The sequence below is a fragment of the Aspergillus multicolor genome, assembly GCF_047715735.1.
Source record: "Aspergillus multicolor strain CBS 133.54 unplaced genomic scaffold BDW74scaffold_22, whole genome shotgun sequence".
Lineage (NCBI taxonomy): Eukaryota > Fungi > Ascomycota > Eurotiomycetes > Eurotiales > Aspergillaceae > Aspergillus > Aspergillus multicolor.
This window is the reverse complement of record NW_027395973.1, coordinates 249,041-271,935: the sequence shown is the minus strand read 5'-3', so window position 1 is coordinate 271,935 and position 22,895 is coordinate 249,041. Positions and strand designations below refer to the sequence as shown.

General features: G+C 53.1%; 8 protein-coding genes across 8 annotated transcripts; 3 read left to right on the top strand and 5 right to left on the bottom strand.

The window, feature by feature from the left end:
* Positions 1–961: 961 nt before the first annotated feature.
* Positions 962–6,091, top strand: BDW74DRAFT_180476 (uncharacterized protein; the record flags this gene model as incomplete). Its single annotated transcript, XM_073729761.1, has 3 exons — positions 962–1,005; positions 1,072–1,382; positions 1,434–6,091. The coding sequence occupies 3 exons, from the start codon at positions 962–964 to the stop codon at positions 6,089–6,091; spliced, it is 5,013 nt and encodes a 1,670-aa protein (XP_073581504.1).
* Positions 6,092–6,721: 630 nt separating this feature from the next.
* Positions 6,722–9,004, bottom strand: BDW74DRAFT_180475 (ferric reductase family protein; the record flags this gene model as incomplete). The annotated part of the gene is made up of 6 exons (XM_073729760.1): positions 6,722–7,778; positions 7,844–7,942; positions 8,000–8,251; positions 8,301–8,421; positions 8,494–8,744; positions 8,808–9,004. The coding sequence occupies 6 exons, from the start codon at positions 9,002–9,004 to the stop codon at positions 6,722–6,724; spliced, it is 1,977 nt and encodes a 658-aa protein (XP_073581503.1).
* Positions 9,005–9,825: 821 nt separating this feature from the next.
* BDW74DRAFT_180474 (putative cysteine synthase B) lies at positions 9,826–11,483 on the bottom strand (the record flags this gene model as incomplete). The annotated part of the gene is made up of 3 exons (XM_073729759.1): positions 9,826–10,365; positions 10,413–11,242; positions 11,291–11,483. The coding sequence occupies 3 exons, from the start codon at positions 11,481–11,483 to the stop codon at positions 9,826–9,828; spliced, it is 1,563 nt and encodes a 520-aa protein (XP_073581502.1).
* Positions 11,484–12,101: 618 nt separating this feature from the next.
* On the top strand, positions 12,102–14,272 carry BDW74DRAFT_186744 (putative MFS drug transporter; the record flags this gene model as incomplete). Its single annotated transcript, XM_073731316.1, has 7 exons — positions 12,102–12,215; positions 12,270–12,403; positions 12,465–13,258; positions 13,326–13,515; positions 13,580–13,645; positions 13,715–14,097; positions 14,199–14,272. 7 exons carry the CDS (start codon positions 12,102–12,104, stop codon positions 14,270–14,272), a joined length of 1,755 nt encoding a protein of 584 aa, XP_073581501.1.
* A 463-nt stretch (positions 14,273–14,735) lies between these two features.
* Positions 14,736–15,319, bottom strand: BDW74DRAFT_180472 (uncharacterized protein; the record flags this gene model as incomplete). Its single annotated transcript, XM_073729758.1, has 2 exons — positions 14,736–15,008; positions 15,086–15,319. The coding sequence occupies 2 exons, from the start codon at positions 15,317–15,319 to the stop codon at positions 14,736–14,738; spliced, it is 507 nt and encodes a 168-aa protein (XP_073581500.1).
* A 312-nt stretch (positions 15,320–15,631) lies between these two features.
* On the top strand, positions 15,632–16,515 carry BDW74DRAFT_180471 (RTA1 domain-containing protein; the record flags this gene model as incomplete). Its single annotated transcript, XM_073729757.1, has 2 exons — positions 15,632–15,782; positions 15,836–16,515. 2 exons carry the CDS (start codon positions 15,632–15,634, stop codon positions 16,513–16,515), a joined length of 831 nt encoding a protein of 276 aa, XP_073581499.1.
* On the bottom strand, positions 16,352–19,877 carry mfp (putative peroxisomal multifunctional beta-oxidation protein (MFP)). The gene is made up of 7 exons (XM_073725166.1): positions 19,551–19,877; positions 19,256–19,483; positions 19,097–19,205; positions 18,958–19,047; positions 18,523–18,910; positions 18,069–18,477; positions 16,352–18,020 (listed from the first exon to the last, which is right to left on the bottom strand). Exons 1-7 carry the CDS (start codon positions 19,704–19,706, stop codon positions 16,683–16,685), a joined length of 2,718 nt encoding a protein of 905 aa, XP_073581498.1. The 5' UTR covers positions 19,707–19,877; the 3' UTR covers positions 16,352–16,682.
* Positions 19,878–21,667: 1,790 nt separating this feature from the next.
* Positions 21,668–22,131, bottom strand: BDW74DRAFT_180469 (uncharacterized protein; the record flags this gene model as incomplete). Its single annotated transcript, XM_073729756.1, has 2 exons — positions 21,668–21,876; positions 21,945–22,131. 2 exons carry the CDS (start codon positions 22,129–22,131, stop codon positions 21,668–21,670), a joined length of 396 nt encoding a protein of 131 aa, XP_073581497.1.
* Positions 22,132–22,895: the final 764 nt, after the last annotated feature.

Below are 22,895 nucleotides of genomic sequence, written 5' to 3'. Positions count from 1 at the left end.
GCTGGGCTCTGCTGACTTCCTACTGATGTTTTGCTCTGTTTTGCTCTGTTTGAATGCCCGGTACCTCGTCCGGTCGAGATCTACGCGTTTCGGGCGTGGTGTTGTGTTTTGAGATCTAGCCCTAAACTACTACTCTACGTCTTCGACTGCAACTTTGAGAATGCTATACAGAATATTAATTAATTTGTTGCGCTCCTCTGCTCGAGTATAATCACCCTGAGCAAAGACTTGGTGTATTTCTCTCTTTTGTTGTGGTGTTCTCCCCATCACGTCATCCCTGCCGTTGTCAAGCAACCAGTGCGAACTTCCACTCCAGCTCTCCATTCCCATTCACTTTTGGGTGGCAGTCACTGACAGTGTAGAAAAGGCTTGGTCACTGCCACGCTAAGCTGTATTTAGATATCTTGCTAAAAAGTCGTGCACAGAAGCACATTGAACATCCCCCTTGCCTGATTTGGCGTAAAATCTACTGGTACAGGTGGATCAATTTGCTTTGTCTGCGCACAGTAGAAGCTCTGTAGTCACTGTCTGGTGTTCCTGGTGTTATTCACTGCCATGGTGAAGGAGATCTTCTGGAGGAAGGTGCTGGCTGGCGTCTATATCAAGCTTCTTCGTCCGACTCTCTCCTTCCTTCTTCTGCTTCTCCCACCACCTCTTTCCTCTTTCATCCTCCGACACTGTCCGAAAGCTGTGCTTTCTGCTGCTATTGTATGGTTTCATCTACACTCTCAGTGTTACGCTACCCTCTTTTAACTTCAACTTCGATCCTTCTTCACGGTTATCCTCGAGAGCCAGTAACAGCTCTTGAGACCACCTCTTACTCTCTTGCCTCTCCGAGGCTTCAGGTTGTTGAAAAGTATTTGGTAGTTGTTGTGTTACTGTCATTGTACTCTTTTGTCGCTATCAATACGGTCTATCAGTGCTGGTTCCCCAAAACCTGGCCAGTGCCATCAACGGCAGGATGCCTGGTCTCAAGGAGATCGAGGTCGTCAAGCCCGCAATTAGGTCCGTCTCACCCTCCTCTCATTCAGTCCCATCATGCACCCGGAGATCTTGGCTAATATCTCAAAGGTGCCAATGGGTATCACCCAACGGCAAGTCCGCGGATATGTTTTGGCGCTGTCTGGGAAGGGACTATATGCTCATATGGGACGAATTGGGCCGTAGACCCCGAACCCCCAACGAGTTCTTCAGCATGCTGAAAGAGGTTACCCGCACGCAACAGCCGCCTGTTGAGAAGTCTACCATAGAGGCCCGCAAATCCCAAGGAACGCCAATCACCACACTGGAGTTCCTGGATATGTTTGTGGCCGCTTTCTTCGACCGCGGCGCGGAGGCGGCTTCTCTCCTCGTCACCGCCACATTCCGTGTTGCCCAGGAAGGTGAGGGAAAGGTTTGCTCATCAGTTCTTTTTCCTCCTGATATGCGAGAAGCGGCAAGGCGAGTGACGGCGGAAGGGATTATGAGTGCTTGGAACCTCGAACGAGCATCGGTGGCGACGACGCTCCTCCTCGTGCTCGCGTGTCCCTCAACCAAGGAAGACATGTTCAACGCATTGGCATTTCTCACACCCGGATTGGGGCCTGAGATTACACTAGAAGAAATTGAGCGCAACATTCAGACCAAGAACTTGGTGAACTTGACCAAACGATTTAATGTAGCAAAATCCGCCGCAATCAATGGCAAGGTCGGCAAGACGACTGTCTTTGGTGTGAGCATCATGGACGTAGAATTGGTCCGTCGTCAAACCAAGAGCGAGGAAGCGAATGGCCAAGACAAGAACAAGAAACGCGAAGGCAAGCCCGAGAAGTTCCTGAGCTTTTTCCACTCTTTCGTCATTGCAGTCGCACGCGACGGCTGGCGGCTCTACCAGGGCTTCGGCGACCCAGGTCGCGGTCTCCGACTCGACGAGTGGATGATCCTGGAAGGGAATAGGGTGCGCAGCTGGGCTGAGGCAAAGGATTGGCTGCGACTGTTTGAGCGCTTCATCAAGAAGAGCGGCGACTGGACCAAGGAGATCAACGGCTGGTACAATAATCTCTTCCTCATGGACCTCGAGGTGCGCGCCAAACTCGAGGAGACTGAACGCGCCGTCAACGTCGTTGGACAGATCCCTGTGTTTCAGCCGTATGTCCAGCTCTATGAGATCCAGGATGTGCAGTTGCGTGACATTCACAAGTTCAAGTTCGATGACGAAAAGAGGCCGGTGCATGAGGAATGGATAACTGTGGACGAACAGACACCCGGGGGGCTTGTTATCCAAGGAAAATGGTTCCCTAGAGCAAAAAGACTCACGCTGGAGCTCACAATCCCTCGCGCTGAGTACGATGCTCTTGGGGAGAAATATGGTCCAAATTTTAACTCGCATGAGATTGAAGAAATCTCAATGAAGGCCATGGAGGATGTGATGAAGACCAAGGTCGAGCAAGAATTCGAGGGCCAAGTCGATGATGTCGACTCTGTCATCTCTATAGGACCGGCGGTCCCGGTGGAGAAGCAAGAGAGCAGTGTCTCCGCTGACATGCTGGCTCAGGTGCGTGAGTGTCGTGCACGATACAGTTTACAGTACAAGCGTGCACTGAACGAGCAAGCTGAAGCAGAGGATGAAGAAGAATTGCACTCCAAAGTGTCCACTGGGGACATGACCGACGAGGAGGAAGAGGTTGCGCAGAACTCCAAGCAAAAGTCCACCAAGAAGAAAAAGAACAGAGGGGGAAAGAAGGCCGCTGCAAAGAAAGCGGCCCAACTGCGACGAAAGCAGGAAAAGGCGGCAAAGGAAGGAGCAAACCAGAGGGTGGCCAAAGAGAATGAAGACGAGCAGGCTTCCGAAGGAGAGAAAGCTCAGGTGCAGCTGGCGGGTGAACTTGCCCACTCCATCCACCCCCCGGATTCAGCAGCCATGGGCAACCAGGCATCTCAGGCATCTCAGGCATCTCAGGCCTCTGGTCCTGTCATCAGCAAAGACTCTGTTTCTCTTAAGCAGTCAAAGGTTTCTGGCAAACCAAATGCCTCTGATCAACCCGCTGCCGAACAGCCCAAATCCGCTGAGCAACCTGAAGCCTCTGCACCGTCCGCAGTCACTGAAGAGTCCAGCCCCGCAAAGCAGACCACGGCCGCTCAGTCTGACTCTAATAAACGCAAGCTCCACTGGCATCCTCCCCGGGTGAATGAGGCAGGCGAGACTGTCGAGGAGGGGGAGCCGAAGCTGACTGAGCAACCCAAGGCCACCAAACAGTCTGCACAACAACGCAAGGCGGCTGTCAAGTATGCCACTCTTTCTGGCTCCAGCTTCCCAAAAGTGCCTTCTAATTTTCCATTCAGCTTTGAATCCAAAGTCGCTGGACAGACCGAGTTCGCGGAACGGATGGCAGACTCTGAGCATCCCCGGGAGGCTCTTGAGCAGCTCAAATCTTCGATCTCAGACCTGAAAGCAACTCAAGAAAAGGAACCTGGTCTGTCCAAGTCCTCGTCTTCAGAGCAGGCACGGGGCCAGAAAGCGGGCGCTGATGAATCCACGACTTCGGAGCAGCCTCAAGCGACTCAGCAACCAAAGACTTCTGAGCAACCCAAGTCGCTCGAACAAAGGGGTACCTCCGAAGAACCCAACGATACCCTTCGTTCAAAGGCTACTGGAACCCCCAAGAAGTCCAAGAGCCCAGAACATCCTGTGGCTTCCAAGACGATTGACAAGGATACCACCAAGGCTGAGGAGAATCAAGAAGAAGAGCCCGAGGCAGTTGAAAAGGAAAGGTCTGAAGTCGCTGAGGCTTCCAAAGCGGCTCAACAGTCTCCGGTCCCCAAAAAGGTGCCAGATTCGCCGGAGGTCACCAAAAAGCCTGTGGCCACGGAGCAGCCCAAGGAACTTGCGATGGAGGAGAAATATCCTAAAGTCACTCCGCAGCTGGAGACTCCTGAGCCCGAGACTCCTTCAGAAGCCGGAAAGGCTATGCCGGCCAAAGCCAATAAGACTCCGTTTCCCAAAGCTAAACGGGCCAAGGTCATAAGGACTGTCTATCCCGAGGTGATCCCGGAACTACCAGAGACCCTTAGAAAGCCTGCGGCCACCAATTGTCCTCTGGTCAAGCAGCAAGCTACGACAGCTCCTCTGGCGGCTACCAAACAGCTTGAAGTCATTCAGCAGCCGAAGGGTCCCGAGCCCAAGGCTACCTCAGAAGCCGCGAAGGGCAGAGAGGCCAAAACCTCAAAGGGTCCGTTCCCCAAAGTGAAGCCAGTTCAACCAGAGGCCTCTGGAAAGCGTACGGTCGCTCGAAAGCCTGTGGTCAAGCTACCTGTCAAGACAGCCGAGCTCGCGACTACCAATGAGCCTGGAGTCTCTCAACGGCTGAAGAGTCCGGAACAACCCAAGGTCTCGGCACAGCCCAAGCAGACTATGATCCAGAAAAAGTCGCCCGAGAAACCTATGGCCGCCAAAAAGCCTGCGGTCAAGGAACAACCCAAGGCGGCGGAGCCAACGACTGCACTTCCTAAAGTCACTCAGCAGGTGAAGTCTGAACGGCCAAATATCTTTGAGCAGCCGAAGCAGACTGTGACCCAACAGATACAGTCAGAAACACCTATTGTGGCTAGAGAGCCTGAAGTCAAGGAGCCCAAGAAGGCCACGCCAGAGACCACACAGTCTACAGTCACTCAGCAGCTGAAGAGACCTGAGCAGTCGAAGCCGGATGAACAGCCCAAGAAGACGGTGCCTCAACAGACACAGTCGGAAACACCCATGGTCGCTAAACAGCCTGGAGTCAAGGAACAATCCAAGGCGACGGAGCCAAAGACCTCACAGCCTGAAGCCTCTCAGCAGCTGAAGGCCCCTGAGCAGTCGAAGTCGGATGAACAGCCCGAGCAGGTTGTAACCCAGCAGAAAACTCCCCCCGCGATTATCAAGCAGACTACGGAGCAGCTCAAGGTCAACGGATTACCAAAGACAGTGCAGAAGACTCCAGTTGTAGTCGCTGAGCAGTTGACGGAGCCCCAACAGCCTCAAGTTACAAACCATTCTCCAGTCATCAAACAGACTACGGAACAGGCTACGGAACAGCCAAAGGCCAACGAGCCACCCAAGGTCGTTGGAAAGCCTCAAGAAATCGAGCAGCCGAAAATCCTATCACGGCCCGAAGCCATGGAGCTTAAAAAGCAGCTCACGGAGTACACTATTCAGCGCAACTCCAAGGGGAAGGCCAAGCTGGACAGCATTCACGAAACGTCCCCCTGGCGCTCGAATACGGACGAAGCTGATGTTGATATGCCCCGTACCCTCGGCGATCTTCTCATGAGCTCAGTTCCAGACACTCCCGATGACTTCGTCCCTCAACGCCCAATCGGTTACGAACGGTCTGTTCGCAACGCGGCAAATATTGCTGCTGCTGATGCTGCTCGAAGTGCTGCTGGCACCGCCCCAAAACCCGAAGACCGCCGCTCTTCGCTCCTTGAGTCCTTTGACATCTCCAATCCCTGGGAAGACGTGCTCAACGACTCTCGCGGTATGCTGTGTCTGCGTCCAGAAGCGCTAGCTTTAAAGTCTCAGCTCGCAAAACTCCACCCGTTTTCAAACATTTCCTTAGAAGATTGGCGCAACCCAGTGAATAACCCCTGGCCGCATGTCACCGGTCGAGCTGTCACCCCCTCTAATCTCGCAAAACAACAGTCTGGAGCACAGAACCAGGAGCTCGATTCGTGGCGCGCAATTCGGCGCTCTGACGCGGCGACCGATGTGGATGCCAGCAAGATTGGAGTTGACCCCATGGATCTCGAACGTTTTAAGACCGCCGCGCGGGCACACGACTTCAACTACGCAGATACATACTCCAGCACCTATTGGGATGGCTCGCGGGCTCCTCCGGGACTTGGACCACGGCCTGCTCATCCTCAGTATGCCTCGCACTCGCACACTTGGTCTCAACCTCAGCCTCAGCAGTATCTCGACCTAAATGCCGCTGCCTATGATGAACTCGATCCTTCCCGATCCGCCATGGCCGCCATGAACGCCGGTGTCCGACGCACCTCGCTGGGTGATATCCACTCGCAGAACGATCATCAGGATGTCACAGAGCACTGCCACAATGCTCTTCTCAGCACCTAGCAAGCGGAACTCAATGAATTCAGCATCGCTGTTAATGGGCGTCCTGCTCGCCGCACTGCGCGTCTTCATTCGGACGCGGAAGTTCAGCGCTTTCAGGCGGGACTGAAGCCGAAACTTGGAGATTGGTTGCAGGGTTCTTTTGAGGAGGGGCTCCGGTTTGATGATCAGTAATGGATTATGGATGAAGACGATGAATGATGGAGGTGCTTGATGAGATGATAGATGAGATTGTCGGAATGGTTTGAGTCTGGTGAGAGATGAGGACTGTGAAATGGAAATGAACGAAGAAAAGCAGAAAAGAAAAAAACAAAAAAAACACGGAAAATGGGGGAAAGACGGACAAAACAAAACGGCAAATCATGTATCAACAGTATTAGCATCATTTGAATATCATGTATATCTTATCAATTTTTTATCCAAAACGTAGACGGCCCATAGTCATAAGTAGAACCCTTATACGGAGGAGTCATTGAACTATATTAGGACGCTATACTATGGATGACCATACCAGATTATATATTATACCACCAACATTGCTTTATATACCTACTTATATACCAGAAAGAACATCCATTACCACCTGGATAAGTTAGCCAACCGTGAGAAAGGGTGGATGAGGGACAAGAGGACTTACGAGAAACTCTCCGAATGCAAATACACCTCCCCGCCACTACTACCCTTCAGAATCCTCTCCTGCGCGCTCGCTGCAGAGTTCCGCACATCATGCAGCATGGATGCTGGACCGCATGCGTAGATCGCAACCCGCTTCGCGGTGTTAGCGGTTTCGGATATGATGGAAGGAAGGTTCGGTCGTCCTTGATGGAAGGTCGTTGATGTAGTAGGGGATTTCTCAGAAGTAGATGAAGAGGATGACGAAAGATGGTTGATCGCGTCTTCTGCCGCCGCGGCGGTTTTGTTCTCGGCTCCTAGGAGCGGTGATGGTGGAAGGGGCTTATCTTCAACGTCGGCTTCGGTGTCGATAGCAGAGATAGCTTGCTTTGATGATATAGATGCGGAAGTAACGTGGATGAAGACGTCGACGTTCGCGTCCTTGACGCCGTATATACCCATCAAGGCCTCGATCTCATCGCGGTACCAGGCTGCTACGTCGGCGGTTTGTGTTGCGAAGATAACATATATGCTCTTTCTCCCTGTAGCTTTGTCATCGCCGCATCCGCATTCAGGTTGAATGATGGTTTGAAGAGCACTCTCGAAGACACCAAGTGAGAACCCGCCGCCCGAGCCGCCGGAGACAATTAGGACATTGTCTGAGCGATCGAGGACGGGGGATTCAATACCGCCGTACGGACCCTCCAGGAGAACAGTCAGTTTCTTCTCCGGGTTCTTCGACGCGATCTTCGCAAGACGGCCCGTAATCCCCTTCTTCGGCTTAACGTAGAATACCATCTCATTCGCTCTCTTTGACGCAGCGATATCGTGGGATACGGAGCAGATGGTGAACGGGTGCGAAGTGAGGGCGTGGAATCCGACATTGCCAAAGCTTGTGAAGCGGATGAAGACGTGCTGCCCTGGCGTCCAGGTGAGGAATGTTGGGATTCTGATTTGTAAGAGGCCGCTTGGGAGGAGCGTGACTGTTGCGCTGTGTCGGCCGTTGATGAGGTGTGTGCGGATTAGGGAGACGCCTAGGGAGAAGAAGTAGAGGGATCCGGCGGCGATGAAGTAGTCCCTTGAGGAATACTGTTAGTAGGGCATGGGCCGGTTGGGATGAAGGGGTAGAGGAGAGGAGCATACCAAGATGTCAATCGGAAGTCGCAGTGGAAGAAGAAGAATAGAATGAAGATCAACGCGACGGCGAAGTGCGTTGCTTTGAAAAATTCGTAGAATCGGTTTCTGCTTCCTGTCAGCTTAGGCTTAGGGAGCCCTTAAGAAGACTACGAGTATACGCACCGTATACTTGGCAAACTCATGAACGTCAAATAAGCCTGAGCAACCAGTGCTATCACACCTGTCCAATAGACAACGCTGCCCTTCCATTCAGAGACCATCTGGCCCTTGGAGATATTATATACGATGAACGGGAAGGTATGCACGAGCGCCAGCACAAACATCGCATAGCTGGTCCAGTGGTGGAAGACCTGCAGTTTCTCGTGCGGTACGCCGGTCAGGGCGGAGATGAGGTTTGCCTTCGTGCCGAGGACTCTTATCACTATATAAGCAGGTGCTTGATGAAACTGGAGTGAGAACGTACAGTATAAACGGCAGCAGCGCGACGGCCATCCAACCAGCCCTCGTTGCGATAGGCGGGCTTCCGCCGTATGAGACTTCGTCGGTGTTTGGCCAGTAGTATGGCCGGGGACCGAGGGTCATTGCTACCAGCAGTTAGTATTTCTCCTCTAATCGTCCTCATGATATTCCATGGACGAATGAGTGGCAGGACGTACCGAAAAAGAAAACAGTCCCAATCGCAATCAACCCCGCAACTCCAGCACTGGCAGCCCAGTATCCTATCCCAGGGATCTGAAAGCCTCTATAAGACAGAAAGCGCCCGATGGCAGTGGCTTTTTGCCATAGAGGGCTCTTCCGTACCCGGGCAGGGGCATATTTCGATGCGAAATGGGCGACCGCGAAGACGAAGACCGTCGCGCAGAGGAAGTAGACAGTGTTGAGGGCGTAAACGTGGTCCGCTTCGTACCTGGCATTGGACGTCAGCGTTCAGCAGTGGATAACGTCAATTTGGAAGTGAGATAGGCCGTACCAATACCGCCAATGCCCCCTCCGAAAAGCGCACTGCTCCGGCGTCAGCTTGCACGTGTCCGCCCGGGACGAATGCAGCATGACAGGGCTATCAAGCCAAGGAATGCCCGAGGGCTCGTCCATGTCCATGTCCATGGAGCTGTGGCTCTGGCTTGTCGAGTTCATGTCCATACTCGAGGTCATGTTCATGTGGTCCATGATGGCGGTTCGCAGCCTTCAGCTGGAGAATTGGATCCGACCAGGTCCGAGTACGACTTGACGAGCTGTGCGACAGCGACATGCCGATCAGAGCGCGAGCACGAGCACACCGACTTATAGGAAACGAGCGAAGGTCATCAAACCACGTTTATGGCAGGGCATGATGCAGCAGATGGGACCCCGGCTGTAAGGCCTGGCTGGAATGGCCGCTGATTGGTGCGGGCCCGATGGGGTGAGAGCAATTGAGCACATTTTCGCTAGCGTCTCGGGCTAGTGCGTTGCTTGCAGGTGCTGCTTGCTTTTTTTTGTGTGAGAAAGATAGAATGATCTTTCTGAACGCTATGTGCGATTTGTTCGAGATGAGGATATCTCCGAGCGTGGGGTGAAGTCAAAGTGGATGACGCCTGGGTAGTGTTGGTGACCTCGGAAAGATGGTTGCAGGGACGAACGGAGCAGCTACAGCTACAGTAAACAGCGGAACCGGATAAATGAGGTTCCTTCTCGACGGCACATTGCAGGTGTATCTCAACTCATCCTTCTCGTTGCACTCCATTGGCTTGAGATTGCGGTGCTCTGGTGTCAGAATTCGCTAACCTCCCAGTGACAGGCTAGACCTGACACTTCTCTAGGTATACACCGGTAGCAAACATGAAACGAAGCCATTCCTCATATTCCTCTGAGAGATAGACTATCTCACGAATCAGAGAGGGAACTCGTCTGCTAGGAAAGGTTATGAGTGGGGGCTAGGAATGCGTCCGACCGCGTCCGGAAGAATGCACTATCAAGGCTTGATTAAACCTCTCCGCAAACATACAACTAAACTAATTTGCCATTTCTAGCGCCACAGCTGAAACCGCAGATTCGAGCTTCTCTGCGTTGTGTTTTCCAACTTCCTCTGCCCCTCCTTCGCCCCATAGTCCCTGGTCTTTCAGCGCCTGGTACCCCCCTCGGAGGCTATCGGCTTGGATACCTTGTGCTCGGAGCACGCTTGTCGCCACGCGTGCGCTGTCTCCGTGGTAACAAATGACCAGAACATGTTGGCTGCCGAGTGAAGAGAGGACGCTCGGCTCTTTTAATAGAGACTCAAGCTCTAGCCATTGTGCCTCTAGCACGGACGGGTTGAAGAAAGGCTTCGGTGTGTGACTGGTAAGAGACTTTAATGGGATGTTGACGGACCCCGGAAGATGCCACTGTGCAAAATCCGGTGCGGTGCGGATGTCGAGGACGCAGGTGTTAGGACGGAGATTGAGATTGTCGAGAAGATTGTGTGAGGTTGGAGAGGTGTAGAAGTGTGTGAATAGGACGATGGGCGATCTTTCCCAGCTCTCGTCGTACCGATGGAGATCGACTTTCGTTAGGTTCTGGATATGGTCAGCGGAAGCAAAGGGGGGAGAAAGGTAGGACTGACCTCGTTCTTGATGGGATGAAACTTGTCGTCTCCGAGCCTGCTGAAGTACTCGCCGATATATTGATACGGCAAGTCGCAGCAGAGGAAGACAGCATGAATCGTGCCATCCGGTCCAGCAATTTCAGTCAGCGTACCCTCCTTCTTCCGCTTCTCAAGCATCTGGAAGAGACCCTGCAAATTGAACCCCGACGACGGCCCACAAACAATCCCCTCCCGACACAAATCAAGCGACAATGAAAACGAATCATACGAGTTCACCTCCTCAATAACATCGACCGCCTCCTTCCACGGAAACTCCACAGGCCTCATAAGCGCAAACGAGCGAGGTCCAGGAACGCGATCTCCAGGCGCCGTACAAACTCCCAGCCGCAAAACCTCCGGCTTAGCCTGCTTGAAGTACGTCCCTAAGCCGGTCATAGTCCCCGACGTCCCCATACCCGCACAGAGAACCGTAATCTCCGGCAGCTGCTTAAAGATCTGCGGCCCCGTCCAGCGGATATGGCTCTGCCAGTTCTTGTCGTTCTCGTACTGGTTGGGGTTGAGGATAGCCTCTGACTCTGTGACCATCCGGCGTGCGCTCTGGATCCCGCCCCGCTCATCGTACGGCTCTGGCTGCGAGGGTCCGCCGAAGAGACTAATGTTTAGCCCGAAAAATTGCATGAGTTTCAGCTTTGCGTCGCTGGTCTTGTTGCTGAGGTAGGCTCTTGTGTCGGTGATGCCGTGCATTACCCGGGCGATCATGGACATGGAGATAACGGTTGAGCCGGAGCTGTACTCGATGACTGTCTTGGTCTGGCCGGGGGTGACGTTGGACTCGAGCATGTTCATTGCTACGTTCGGTTAGCTTCCATCCTTGAGGTTTCTGTCCAGAGACGCACCAGGCATAGCCTTGACGTTATTCGCCGGATGCATCGTCATCATCTTTGCGTAGATCCGGACGCCATCGTGGTAGTATGGGTTCAGGTACTCAGGAAGTTCAACCAGCGGCAGTGGCGGCTGCGAGTCCGGATCAAAGTACTTCTTGAGCGAGTCCGGACCAAAGTAGACATTGAGCTCATTAGAGTTAGCCATGCTGCACGGTATCTGCAAAATGCACGAGATGCGTTGGTGAGGATGTCAATGTCAACCACGAGGACACGTCCATATATAGCACAGACCAGTGTAACCCCCCACGTCCCGTCCACCCCTCCAAGTTTCTTCCTCTCAACTTCGCTTCAACCCTCTTTCTTCACGAGCCAACAGCCAAGCCGACCCACTGCCACTGTTACATCCAGTTTCGGGGGGTAATACGTACGCTCGTTTATCTGAAGAGGCAAATGACCAACGTGATGAGTATGTCTGCAGAAGATCATTCCGCGTGCTAGCCAGCAGAGGTGGATAACCGGGCAGATCAAACTCAGTCCACAGGGTCCAGCGATGATCCGAGTCGCAAGGTCCTTCTTTGACAGGGATTGGCACGGAGAAGGGCCCTCAATGAAACCTCCGGTGAGGACCTTTGAGGCTGTTTGAGCACATTTGCGCGTGTCGATCCGCGGGTCTGCCAAGGTTGGCTCAGCTGGTGGTCAGGTCCGGACTGTAGCGCCGGAGGGATCTATTAGCTAATGTCATCTTCAGCAGTCTAGGTGTGTCCCTTATAACTATTCTGCTTCTTAGCTTCTCGTGCTGAGACCGGACAGGCCAGTGTCGAAGATGAGTGCCCCCCAGCATGAATCCAATGACTCCGGCACGGTCTCTGAGTCTCCCGCCTCGCAACATGTCTTCAACGAGCAGACGAATTACGTCCCTAGGAGGACAATTATCACCGTACGCTATACCCTCGCTTTTATAAACCAAGATTAGTGGCTAACGCGGCTGCAGATATTCCTTGCCTGCTCAACAGTCGACCTCATAGCGTTGATGGACCAGACAACCCTCGCCGCGAGTCTATCCATCATCGGCAATGCCTTACACGCCAGCGACAAAGCCGCCTGGATATCCGGCGGGTACTTTGTGTACGCCCCCTTCCCTCCTCCCTTTAGCTCCCTTATATGCCCCTCGCTTACCCTTGGCCAGAACATCAACCTGCTTTCAGCTGGTTTACGGCCGCCTGTCAGACATCTGGTCCCGCAAGTTCGTCCTCTTCACCGGACTGGCGATATTCTTCTTCGGCTCCCTGGCGTCCTCCCTCGCAGCAACTGCAACCCAACTCATCGTCTTCCGCGCCTTCACGGGCGTCGGCGGTGGCGGGCTCATGACAGTCGCACAGATGATAGTCAGCGATGTCGTGCCGCTCCGCGAGCGCGGGAAATACCAAGGTATTCTGGGCGCCGTGGTTGCCATCGCAAACGGAATCGGCCCCGTCATTGGCGGCGCACTGTCGTCGACATCAACCAATGGTTGGCGGTGGATCTTTCGACTCAATCTCCCACTTACGGCGATTACGACGCTGGCTGTGTTCTTCTTCATGCCGTTGCGGAAAGTTCAGGGGAATTGGAAAGTCAAGCTCAAGGCTATTGACTTCGTTGGTGGTGCGCTGGCGCTGGCAGGTACCGCGGTGCTTTTACTCGGTTTGACGTGGGGTGGCGGGGAGTACGCCTGGGACTCGGCGCATGTCGTCGTAACAATCGTTGTGGGCTTTGTGGTCTGTGTTCTCTTCGTCCTGTGGCAGTGGAAGGGGGCAAAGTACCCGCTTGTCCCGATGCATATCTTCAAGAGCGGAATTGTGAATGGGGCTTGTTTGACGATGTTCATCAATGGGTGGAATTTTCTTGTACAGGTTTACTATATCCCGAGCTTCTACCAGATGGTCTTTGGGTATGGAGCTGTTAGGGCGGGCGCTATGCTTTTGCCGATTACGCTGATGCAGAGTATGTGTCTTACCCTCTTTTCACCTTGAAATCCTTGGTTTATGAGGCTGATGCGATGACTGAGCAGCCGTGAGCAGCACCCTCTCCGGCCTCGTCGTGCACTGGGTCGGGCGGTACAGAGAGTGCATCCTCTTCGGATGGATGATCTGGGCCGTCGGACTCGGTCTGTTCTCAACGCTGGACGAGAACTCCGGCGTGGGGAAGCAGATCGGGTATGGGATTCTGACAGGTGTCGGTGTTGGAAATACATTGCAGCCGTATGTCTTCTTTATACACTTCAATGCCTCTACTCGGACCTTTTGCATGCTAATGGCTACCCAGAGCCCTCATCGCCATCCAAGCCGGCGTCGAGAGACGCGATATGGCCGTCGTGACGTCTTTCCGGAAGTACGCTCCCCTTCTACAATGCATAAACTGAGAAAGCATTGGGCTGACCCTTTCTTGATCAATATACAGCTTCGTCCGCAACCTAGGTGGAACTCTCGGCCTGGCCGTCGCGCAAACAATCATAAACAACCTCCTGCTCTCCTCGCTAACGCCACTGCATCTCTCAACAACAGAGCAGAAATCCTTCCTCTCCAGCCCCACGGCCTACCTCGATACTCTTTCCGACACCGAAGCGCAGCACGCCCGGAGTCTCCTGATACCAGCCTACAAGCGCGGATTCCGGATCATCTTTACTATCGGAGCTGCCCTTGCGGCTCTTTCATTCTGCATTGCGAGCATGCTTATGAGGCAGGTTAGTCTTGAGAAGGGGGATGACGAGAAACTTAAGGAGGAGGCGAGGAAGCGAGTTGAGGATGAGAAGAAAGTAAAGGAAGATGCGGAGAAGAGAGGGGGTGATGTGAATGTTGACTCTGGCGTTAGGGAGGATGCTGTGGGTGGGGGTCAAAAGTAGATAGGGTCGTGATGTATGCTATCTCCCCGGGTAATTGTATAGATAGATGGTGGAACAAAGTGCTCGGTGTCAAATTCCCGGCTTTTTCATCCTACCTTAGTATCATCCCCACCTAGGTCAGTTTCTGTAAAGTAGAGGTAGGCCAAAAGATTGTCAGTTCTCTCTAGATGCGTGTAGGGCGCCTAGGCATTCGATTAGTTAGCTCCTGGGGGTTGGGGTCTAGTCTACCATGCCATGCCTATCAATAACTCCCCTTAAAAAGGATCGTACTCTCGGGACGGGTTGTTCATGCCAGGTCTTCATAAAAACGTCCTGACCGGTCACAGGGCTCATGCTTGGGTCGTCTGCCTGCTGTCCTCCAACAGCTCTCTGGTCTAGGTTTACATCTCATTATAGTACATTATCTATCTATTTCAAGATCCTCTGGTCAATACTTCCGTCCATCCAGATACACAACTCCAAGCATCACCCCGCCAGTCCCAAGGCCTGCACCGGATACGCAACAGCGGCCGCATGCCCACCAGGCAAAACCGCCCTCACAGCGCGCACAATCCTCTCGCCCCAATCCCCGCACCACCACTACGCCTTACAATGTCCCAAAACAATCGCGTAGTGCGCAAGGATCACCAGGGCGATCGGATTGCGAGCCCGCAGGAGCTCCAAGTACGCATTGTCAATGACATTCGGCCACACGAGCGGGCGCAAGTTCCGCTTGAGCTTGAATGCGAGCGCTTCGGTGAAGATGGCAAGCGTCCGTGTGTTGGTGTCTTTTGTGGAGGCTGCATCAGTGGACGAGTCGATCCAGTATTGTAGATTCTTGACTGCGTTGAGCAGGTCGAGATCGTTGGGGTTCTGCTTGGAGGTTTCCGTGTCTTCGGCCAGGACGTCGTGGTCTCTCATCCAGGGGTTTGGTGAGGGGAGTTCTCGACCACTGTGTGGCCCCGTATCACGAAGAGGATATGGATTGTCTCGTTGAGGATCATGTCTGTTTCTGTTATTGTCTGTGTCTCTGGCGCATTGTTTTGTTTTGCTTGGTCGTGGTCGTGGTCGCGCTCGAACTGGGCGAGGGCCAGACCGTACACGGATAGGAGGAATGCGAACCCCTGAAGCATGTCGCTGTTCTTGTCAGTTAAATTTGCTGCTTCTTGCTGGAACTGTGTCATTGCGTCGGAACGTCCGCGGAGGATAAACTCGCGATGGCTCTTGGTAACGAGCTTCTATGTTCAAGAGAATTTATACTCGCCAAAATGATCATCAAGTGTCATTCTTGATTTTTTTTGACGGTTCAATGGTTTGGTTCGATCTCTCGAGAAATGTGAATACGAAGTACGAGATGCAGGTACGAGATGTCCGTATAGCCTCATGTAGGGCGGGCCCAGGCGTCTACATTACTATACGGGACCGAGCCAAGAAAAACCATAGATATATACCAAACATGGCCCAGTTCATCTCAGTTTGTTCATCAACAAGCAAAAATGTCATCCAATGTCTACGGCGCCTACACGCCCTCTAAAGCAGCCGCAATTATCCTGGGCATCGTCTTCCTCATCCTAACAATCCTCCAACTCTGGCGAATCATCGCATCAAGGAAATGGTTCGGCCTAGCCATAGTAACCGGAGGCCTCTGTACGCCTAACCGATCCCTAAACTATACAAGCACTCCTAACACCATAACACAGTCGAACTAATCGGCCTCTTCGCCCGCGCCTACTCAGCAACCCACACCTCCGAACAAACCCCCTACATAATCCAGATTCTGCTCATCCTGCTGGCGCCCATCCTCTTCGCCGCTTCCGTCTACATGTTTCTCGGTCGCCTAATCCGCGCCTCAGGACATCCCGATCTCAGTCTGATCCGGATAACCTGGCTAACGAAGATCTTCGTCGCAGGCGACATATTCTGCTTCCTGATCCAAGCCGCTGGCGCCGCGAAGCTCGTGAACGCCGATACAGTCAATGCCGTGAATTCTGCGCAGAATATCGTCCTCGGCGGACTGGGGCTGCAGGTTCTGTTCTTCTGCGTGTTTGCGGCGTGTGCGGTTGTTTTCCATGTGAGGGTTTTGAGTCCGCGTATACGGGGCAATGTGTATCCGGGTCTGAATCTGAATGCTATGCTGGGCACGTTGTATCTCAGCAGCTTGCTGATCACGGTGCGGAATGTGTATCGGTTGCTGGAGTATACTGAGGGGGAGGATGGGTATCTGCAGAGTCATGAGTGGCCGACGTATGGGCTGGATGTGGTGCTTATGGCGGTGATTATGGGGATTACGCTGTTTTGGTACTCCGTTGAGCTTGATGGTACGGACAAGGAACAGGAGCAGGGGGCGTATCCGCTGGTGTATAGCCAGTCTTGTCCTTAGATCGCTTTCGGACAGTCAGAGAGATCTGTGGCAAGAGCAACACGACCTACGCACCATATCGAGGCAGTAGGCATGTATTCTCCACTTAAATAATAGCAAAGGTATAGAAAAAAAAATTGCTAGTCATTTATATACAATCTTAAACCCATATCATAATCATCCCTAGTTTACAATTTAGCCTTGGCGCCCTCCAGCAGCTCTGCACCAGCGCCCGAAATAGCAGGCTTGCCGGTCTCAACAACGGTAGTCTGGAAAAGGACAGTGCTGCCTTCCTTCCACATCTCCGTCTTAAGAGTCTGGCCGGGCAGAACAACCCCCGCAAAGCGAACCTTCAGGTTCTTGATGGGTCCGAACTTCTGGAAGACATGCTTACCCGACACACCGAGCGAGCAGAGGCCGTGCAGGATGGGAGTCTTGAAGCCACCGACCTTGCTGAACTCGGGGTCGATGTGGAGCGGGTTGCGGTCACCGTTCAGACGGTACAGCGCGGCCTGGTCTTCTGATGTCTTCTCCTCGACAACGACGTCGGCTTTGCGCTGGGGAGGCTTGTATGCGGCGACAGCGCCCTTGGGGCGCTTGGCGGTAGGCTTGGGCGAGCCACCAAAGCCACCGCTGCCGCGGATGAAGACGGTGGATTCGTTGTAGAAGAGATCTTCGCCAGTGGCGACGTCCTTGGTCGTGAAGCCGGCAACAACCAGAGCGGCGGCACCCTTGTCGATCACGTCAATGAGCTTGGGGTAGGTCTTGGTCTTGGCGTCTGTAGGAATGGGGAACTTGCGGATCTCCATGTACTGCTCGCCGTGGAGGAGCATCATTGGAGAAAAGTCCTTGACGATGTCGTTCATGTCCCAAGGAGTGGCTGTGTTGAACCAGGGGATGACACCGAAGGTGGGGAGGGCTTGGAAGTGCTCGTTGTTCTCGTAGACGAGAGGCAGGTCAGTGCGCTTGGCACCCAAGCTCAGGTTGTAGAGGATGATATCACGTTCGGTGTAGTCGAAGGGAGTGCCTTCAGTAGACGCCTGCTTGGCCTTCTCAATCGCGTTCAAAATCTCGTTACCACTGCCACTTCCCTCCTTGCTGCCGCCGCTGCGGTTGTTGAAGTTAGACATGACCTTTTCGTTGGCGGCTTGGATGTCCGTGGGGTGGTCCGCACGACCGTCATCGAAGTTGATGATCTTTGCGAGCTCGCTAGCAACGGCCTCGGGGGTCAACTTGACGTCAACAGGGAAGCCATGGCCACCGCTGCGCTGCCAGCGAGTGCTGCCGAACCAGCCGCTACCACATTCGAACAGACCCTTGCTGGAGTAGGGCTCGGGGGTTATGTCGGAGCAGAGCAGAACCACCAGAGGAGCAACGTAGTCGGGCTTGAAAGCCTGGACCATCTCCTCTGGCATGATCGTTCGGGTCATGTTTGTACCGGCGTTGGGGGCGATGGTGTTCACCTTGATGTTGTACTTGGCGCCCTCAATTGCCAGGGCACGGGAGAATCCGAGGATACCAAGTTTCTAATTCGTCAATTAACTAATCAAGATGGGAGACGTCAATGAACATACCGCTGCAGCGTAGTTGGCCTGTCCGAAGTTGCCGTAGATACCACTGGTACTGGCGGTATTGACAATGCGGCCATACTTGTTCTTGAGCATGTGAGGCCAGGCAGCCTGAGTGACCTTATATGTTCCGCGAAGGTGGATGTTGAGAACGGGGTTCCAGAGGTCATCGTTCATGTTGGTAAAGGCCTTGTCGCGCAGAATTCCGGCGTTGTTGACCAGGATGTCGATACGTCCGTATGTGTCAATGGCGGTCTTGACAACAGCTGGGCCATCTTCGCAAGAGGCCTTGTTTCCAACGGCCTCTCCGCCTGCCTTCTTGATCTCTTGGACGACAGGCTCGGGGTCAACAAGATCGTTAACAACAACCCTGGCACCGAGCTTGGCGAACAGAAGACAGTAAGCACGGCCAAGACTAACACGGTTAGTTTAAGCACATATTTATATTTGTTGAACGTACCCGTTACCACCACCAGTAACAAGAGCAACCTTGCCCTTGAACTCCGGCTCCGGTCCTGAAGGAGCAGAAGGCAGCTTCAAACCATCCTCTAAGAGTCCCATAAAGTCGGCGGGTCCACTGGGGTAGTCGGGCTTCGAAAAGTCGTTGACTTCGTTCCACTTTCGTGCGATGGCACCGGGCGTCAGAGACGCGTCGGTCTTCAGCAGAGCACCCTTAGCGCGCTCCCAGCGGAGCTTGGCCACATGGCCACCACCAATCTCAAAAATGGAACCGGACTCGGTGGTGTTGGATGAGTGAACTAGAGCGGCCACGACGGGAACCACCCACTCAGGCTTGAGGAGGTCCAGGACCTCTGGGGGCATCACAGTAGCAGTCATACGACTCGCGGCTGCCGACGAAGTTAGAGTTGCCCAGAGAGAATTCATGCTGACATACCAATAGGAGCGATGACATTGGCGATAATGTTGTACTTCGCACCCTCCTTTGCGAGGGTCTCGGTAAAACCGACCTGACCGAGTTTGGCAGCTGATTTTTTAGCTACACATTCTGCTCCTTGCATCGGTATGCGACTTACCAGCATAGTTTGCTTGTCCAAAGTTACCGAAGAGACCAGCGGCAGAGGCGGTGTTGATGATACGGCCGTACTTTTGTTTCCGGAAATGCGGCCAAGCAGCTCTCGCGCACTGCGATGATCAGCAAGCTATCCCCCAAACGCGGAAATAACCGATCCTACCTTGTATGCACCGTATGTGTGGACTTTGTAGATCAGATCCCAGTCCTGATCCTTCATGTTCTTGAAGCTGACATCCCGCAGGATACCGGCGTTGTTGATGAGGACATCGACCCGGCCAAAGTTCTTAATAGCTGTGTCGATAATACCCTCGCCGTTCTCGACGCTGTCGTAGTTGGCTACAGCCTTGCCGCCAGCAGCTTTGATTTCGTTGACGACTACATCGGCAGCCTACAGGGACCGCGAGTTAGTACCGAGAAATTATCGGGAACCCGACGGGTGCATGTGACTGGCTCACCTTGTTCGACGCGCCCTCACCCTTGTGAGAGCCACCTAGATCGTTGACCACGACATTTGCACCTCTTGAAGCGAAGAACAGAGCATATGCCTTTCCTAAGCCACCACCAGCGCCCGTAACGACGACGGTCTGGTTGTCAAAGCGCAGCTCGGACATGTTGGTGACTGAAAGAAATGAGGGGACGAAAGAGTGGGTGGAGAATAAGCGGGAGAAGAAAAAGGAGGAATCAGGGAGGGCAGATGGGTATAAATTATTCAAAAAGGGTTGGACGGAGAAGAGTGGTCTGGGGAGGCGCGGGATCAAAGAATAGAGGACAGGAGAATCTGGGGAGAAGAAATGATGACGGTCGCCGTGCTCGGCAAGCTGAGTTGCTTGAGCCGAGGTATCTTGCTGACCCCAAGCTCGGTGCTTTTGAGGCCACGCGCTACCGTTGAGCATGGCAGATGTTGCGGCTTCACATGCCGGATTCCCACTTCTCTACAGCTGACCATTTTCTTGTCCCCAGTCTTCAATAATCATACGCGTTTTCCTTTGCTGTCGTCGACTCGTCGCTTTTGCTGTCTTCCCCAAGCGGTTAGCCTCGTTCATGTGATCCGAGCACCGAGTCGCCTTATGTAATAATCATGTGATACAGTGTGGGGAATCTGTCAGTGTATCCCCCAAGGCCCTCCAAGGTCAAAGCTCCCACCGGCCCCGGACTTTCTTTATCTCAGCTATCGATCTGATGATTAAACAGCCATTCATACTTCATGGGTTGATCACTCCCCACCTACCGGCTTCATTCGACTCATGTCTCAAGTTAGCAAACCCTCATCTTGAAAACTGAAGCCAAGAAGAAACACCCCCAAAATTAGCATTCAGTTGGCGAATCAACATTGGGAACGAATCGCCTAGCTTTACTCTCGTCGACTCTTCGCTCCTACGTCCGAATCCCTACAGCTATGTGCTCGGCGATACCTTGGCCTAGTTGGCACCCTTCGTCTTGTGCGGAAATGCGGAGAATCTCCGTTCATTCTTCTACACCAGACACGAGAAGGCTTTCAAGAGCATACTTCTGTCTGATATCTTGAACCTAGCAGTCGATGCCGGGCGCAATCTACTATGATCTGCGTCCCATGCAAGGACGGAAGATCATGAGCATCGCGTAACGTTTCCGCTCGCCTCAAGACCGGAATGCTTGGCAATCATGAAAGCCTTTTGGAAGTGACCATTATACCCTCATGCAACCGGTAAGTAGCTATTCTTAGCCCTCCGTGCATGCTAGCTTGTTCGATGTTGGGCTGACTTTGTAGTAGTGGTTAAACTGCAATAAGTGCTCCCCGGTTGGTCATATCATAACCTCTGAATGAGGCTCAGGTCCACAACGCATACTTAAGAGGACATCCCTTGACCCTTGAATCTGGGATGCCCACGACGGACCTTTCCGGGCCTTATTATTCTGAACTCCACAGCAGAAAGTCTGACAGATGGACTTTCCCCGACTTTCGTCAGACCAAGATGCATGTCGCGATTCTCAACCCTCAGAAATCCAGAACGCCTGCACGGCTCCCTCCGGGCTCTGATTTTCGGGCTTGCTGGCCTTTGAATAGATGGGCTTTTGGCGGCGCCTTCATGCACTAGCCCAACAGGGTTTGTCAGGGACGATGGGTCCAGGCACCCGGAGGCCTGGGCATGGCCTCCACTACGACTACTCCGAGTGCGGTGCACTAGTTAGTAGCCCCGATGGGCGAAAGCTTAGCAATATAGCAAGACTTAGCATCAACTTTCCCCTTCGTCTTCGGCTTACCTGCAGCATTAGGTCAATTCATCAATCGGCCTTTGTGTACCCAGAAGATGTCATCGCCGCGCCGAGCGACATATTGCCTTCGCCAACACCACCAGACACGGAGTAGTTACAGCCGTTTCAACTTCGCTATATGGTACAGGGTCTTGGAAGCTCCACATGGTGTCGGGTTAAGACGGCTCGCTCTCTACACTAAAGAGTGCCTTCGCTCTGGACATGGCCTTTGGTAGGGCTGAACTGAGCAGCGCTCATTAACTGGGTAGAAGGTCACTTCTGCAGATCTTGGTAGCCATCGGGGATATACGCGTTTATAGCTCGCACCTTGTCGAGGAAGCTACGGCAGAGTAATTCCAAGGCCTAACATAGGCGCGCCCTCATCCAAAAGCTCGTCCGATCTTGCTTCGTCGGTCTCCCGCTGCTGTTGTTCCCTCCATCTCTCGAACCACTCCGCGTATTCATCCGGCGAAGCTTCGTTAGGCTCTTCGCGCTTGAACTTGTCGATATCAACAACTAGAACCAGCTTCCGAATCCCGTTCGCCTCTACTATGTGTTGTTGGATACTTCCATATCGGGTTGTCGGTCGGAATGGCGGTTCGTAAGAGCATTCGGACCCAGATTGGCATTGCGGCTCTCGATCAAAGTATCGGGATCGAGTTCGAGTTCGAGTTCGAGTTCGAGTTCGAGTTCGAGTTCGAGTTCGACGAGGTGCGCCAGTTTCAGCCTCGAAGTCGGACATTCTATGGTTGAGTGCGGTTTGGCCGAGGCCTTGTTCGAGATCGAGATCGTCGTTTTCCTCATACCAGTACTGCTTTCTTCGCATGAAGAAGAAGATTGGTACTTCGCAGAGCTGTCGCGGAAAAGGCCTCCTTTTTAGCTCATCACGCATGGACCATGTTTTTAGCGAAACCTACCTGCGACATCATGCCAAGGGCGAAGGTCAAGAAGACGACCGCGCCCAGGATTAAAATAATCGCGCCATCTGAGTCTGGCACATGAAAGTGCCCGGGGTGTGTAGAGTTTGATCTAGACATCTCTTATTCGCACGTCAACTACGGCTTCCGGAGTTTGAGTACGAATATACATGGGTGGCGAGATGAAGAAGAAAAGAAGAAAACTACTACGAGAACACTGATACCTGGTGATCCCGAAGCTTCCAATCTTTGGATCTTTGGAACCCGAGGCTTTGCTCTAGCACTTTTTCGTCTCTTCTGACGACTGACCAACGATCGACGAGAACGGCGCACGTGCGTGCTTAACGCTATAGTCGCAGCGACTATACCCTAGCTCTGCTTTAGCGTCATCACCCGTCGTATACCAGTCGCCAAACTAAGTTAGTGGCTCTCGCACTCACTTGCATACAAAATGTCAAGTTCTCAGAAGGGTTAAAATAGCCCAACCCGGCCTCACCCGGGCCCACGCAGCGGCAAGAGTCAGAGTCTAGTCTAAGCAACAGATGCATCTTGTTTCAGTCTATCACACCAGCCAGAGCCTTGAAGCGCAAACGTGCTCAAAAGTCTGCGAGGTATCGTCGGCGGAGAAGCTTCATCTTTCCCCGCTTAGAT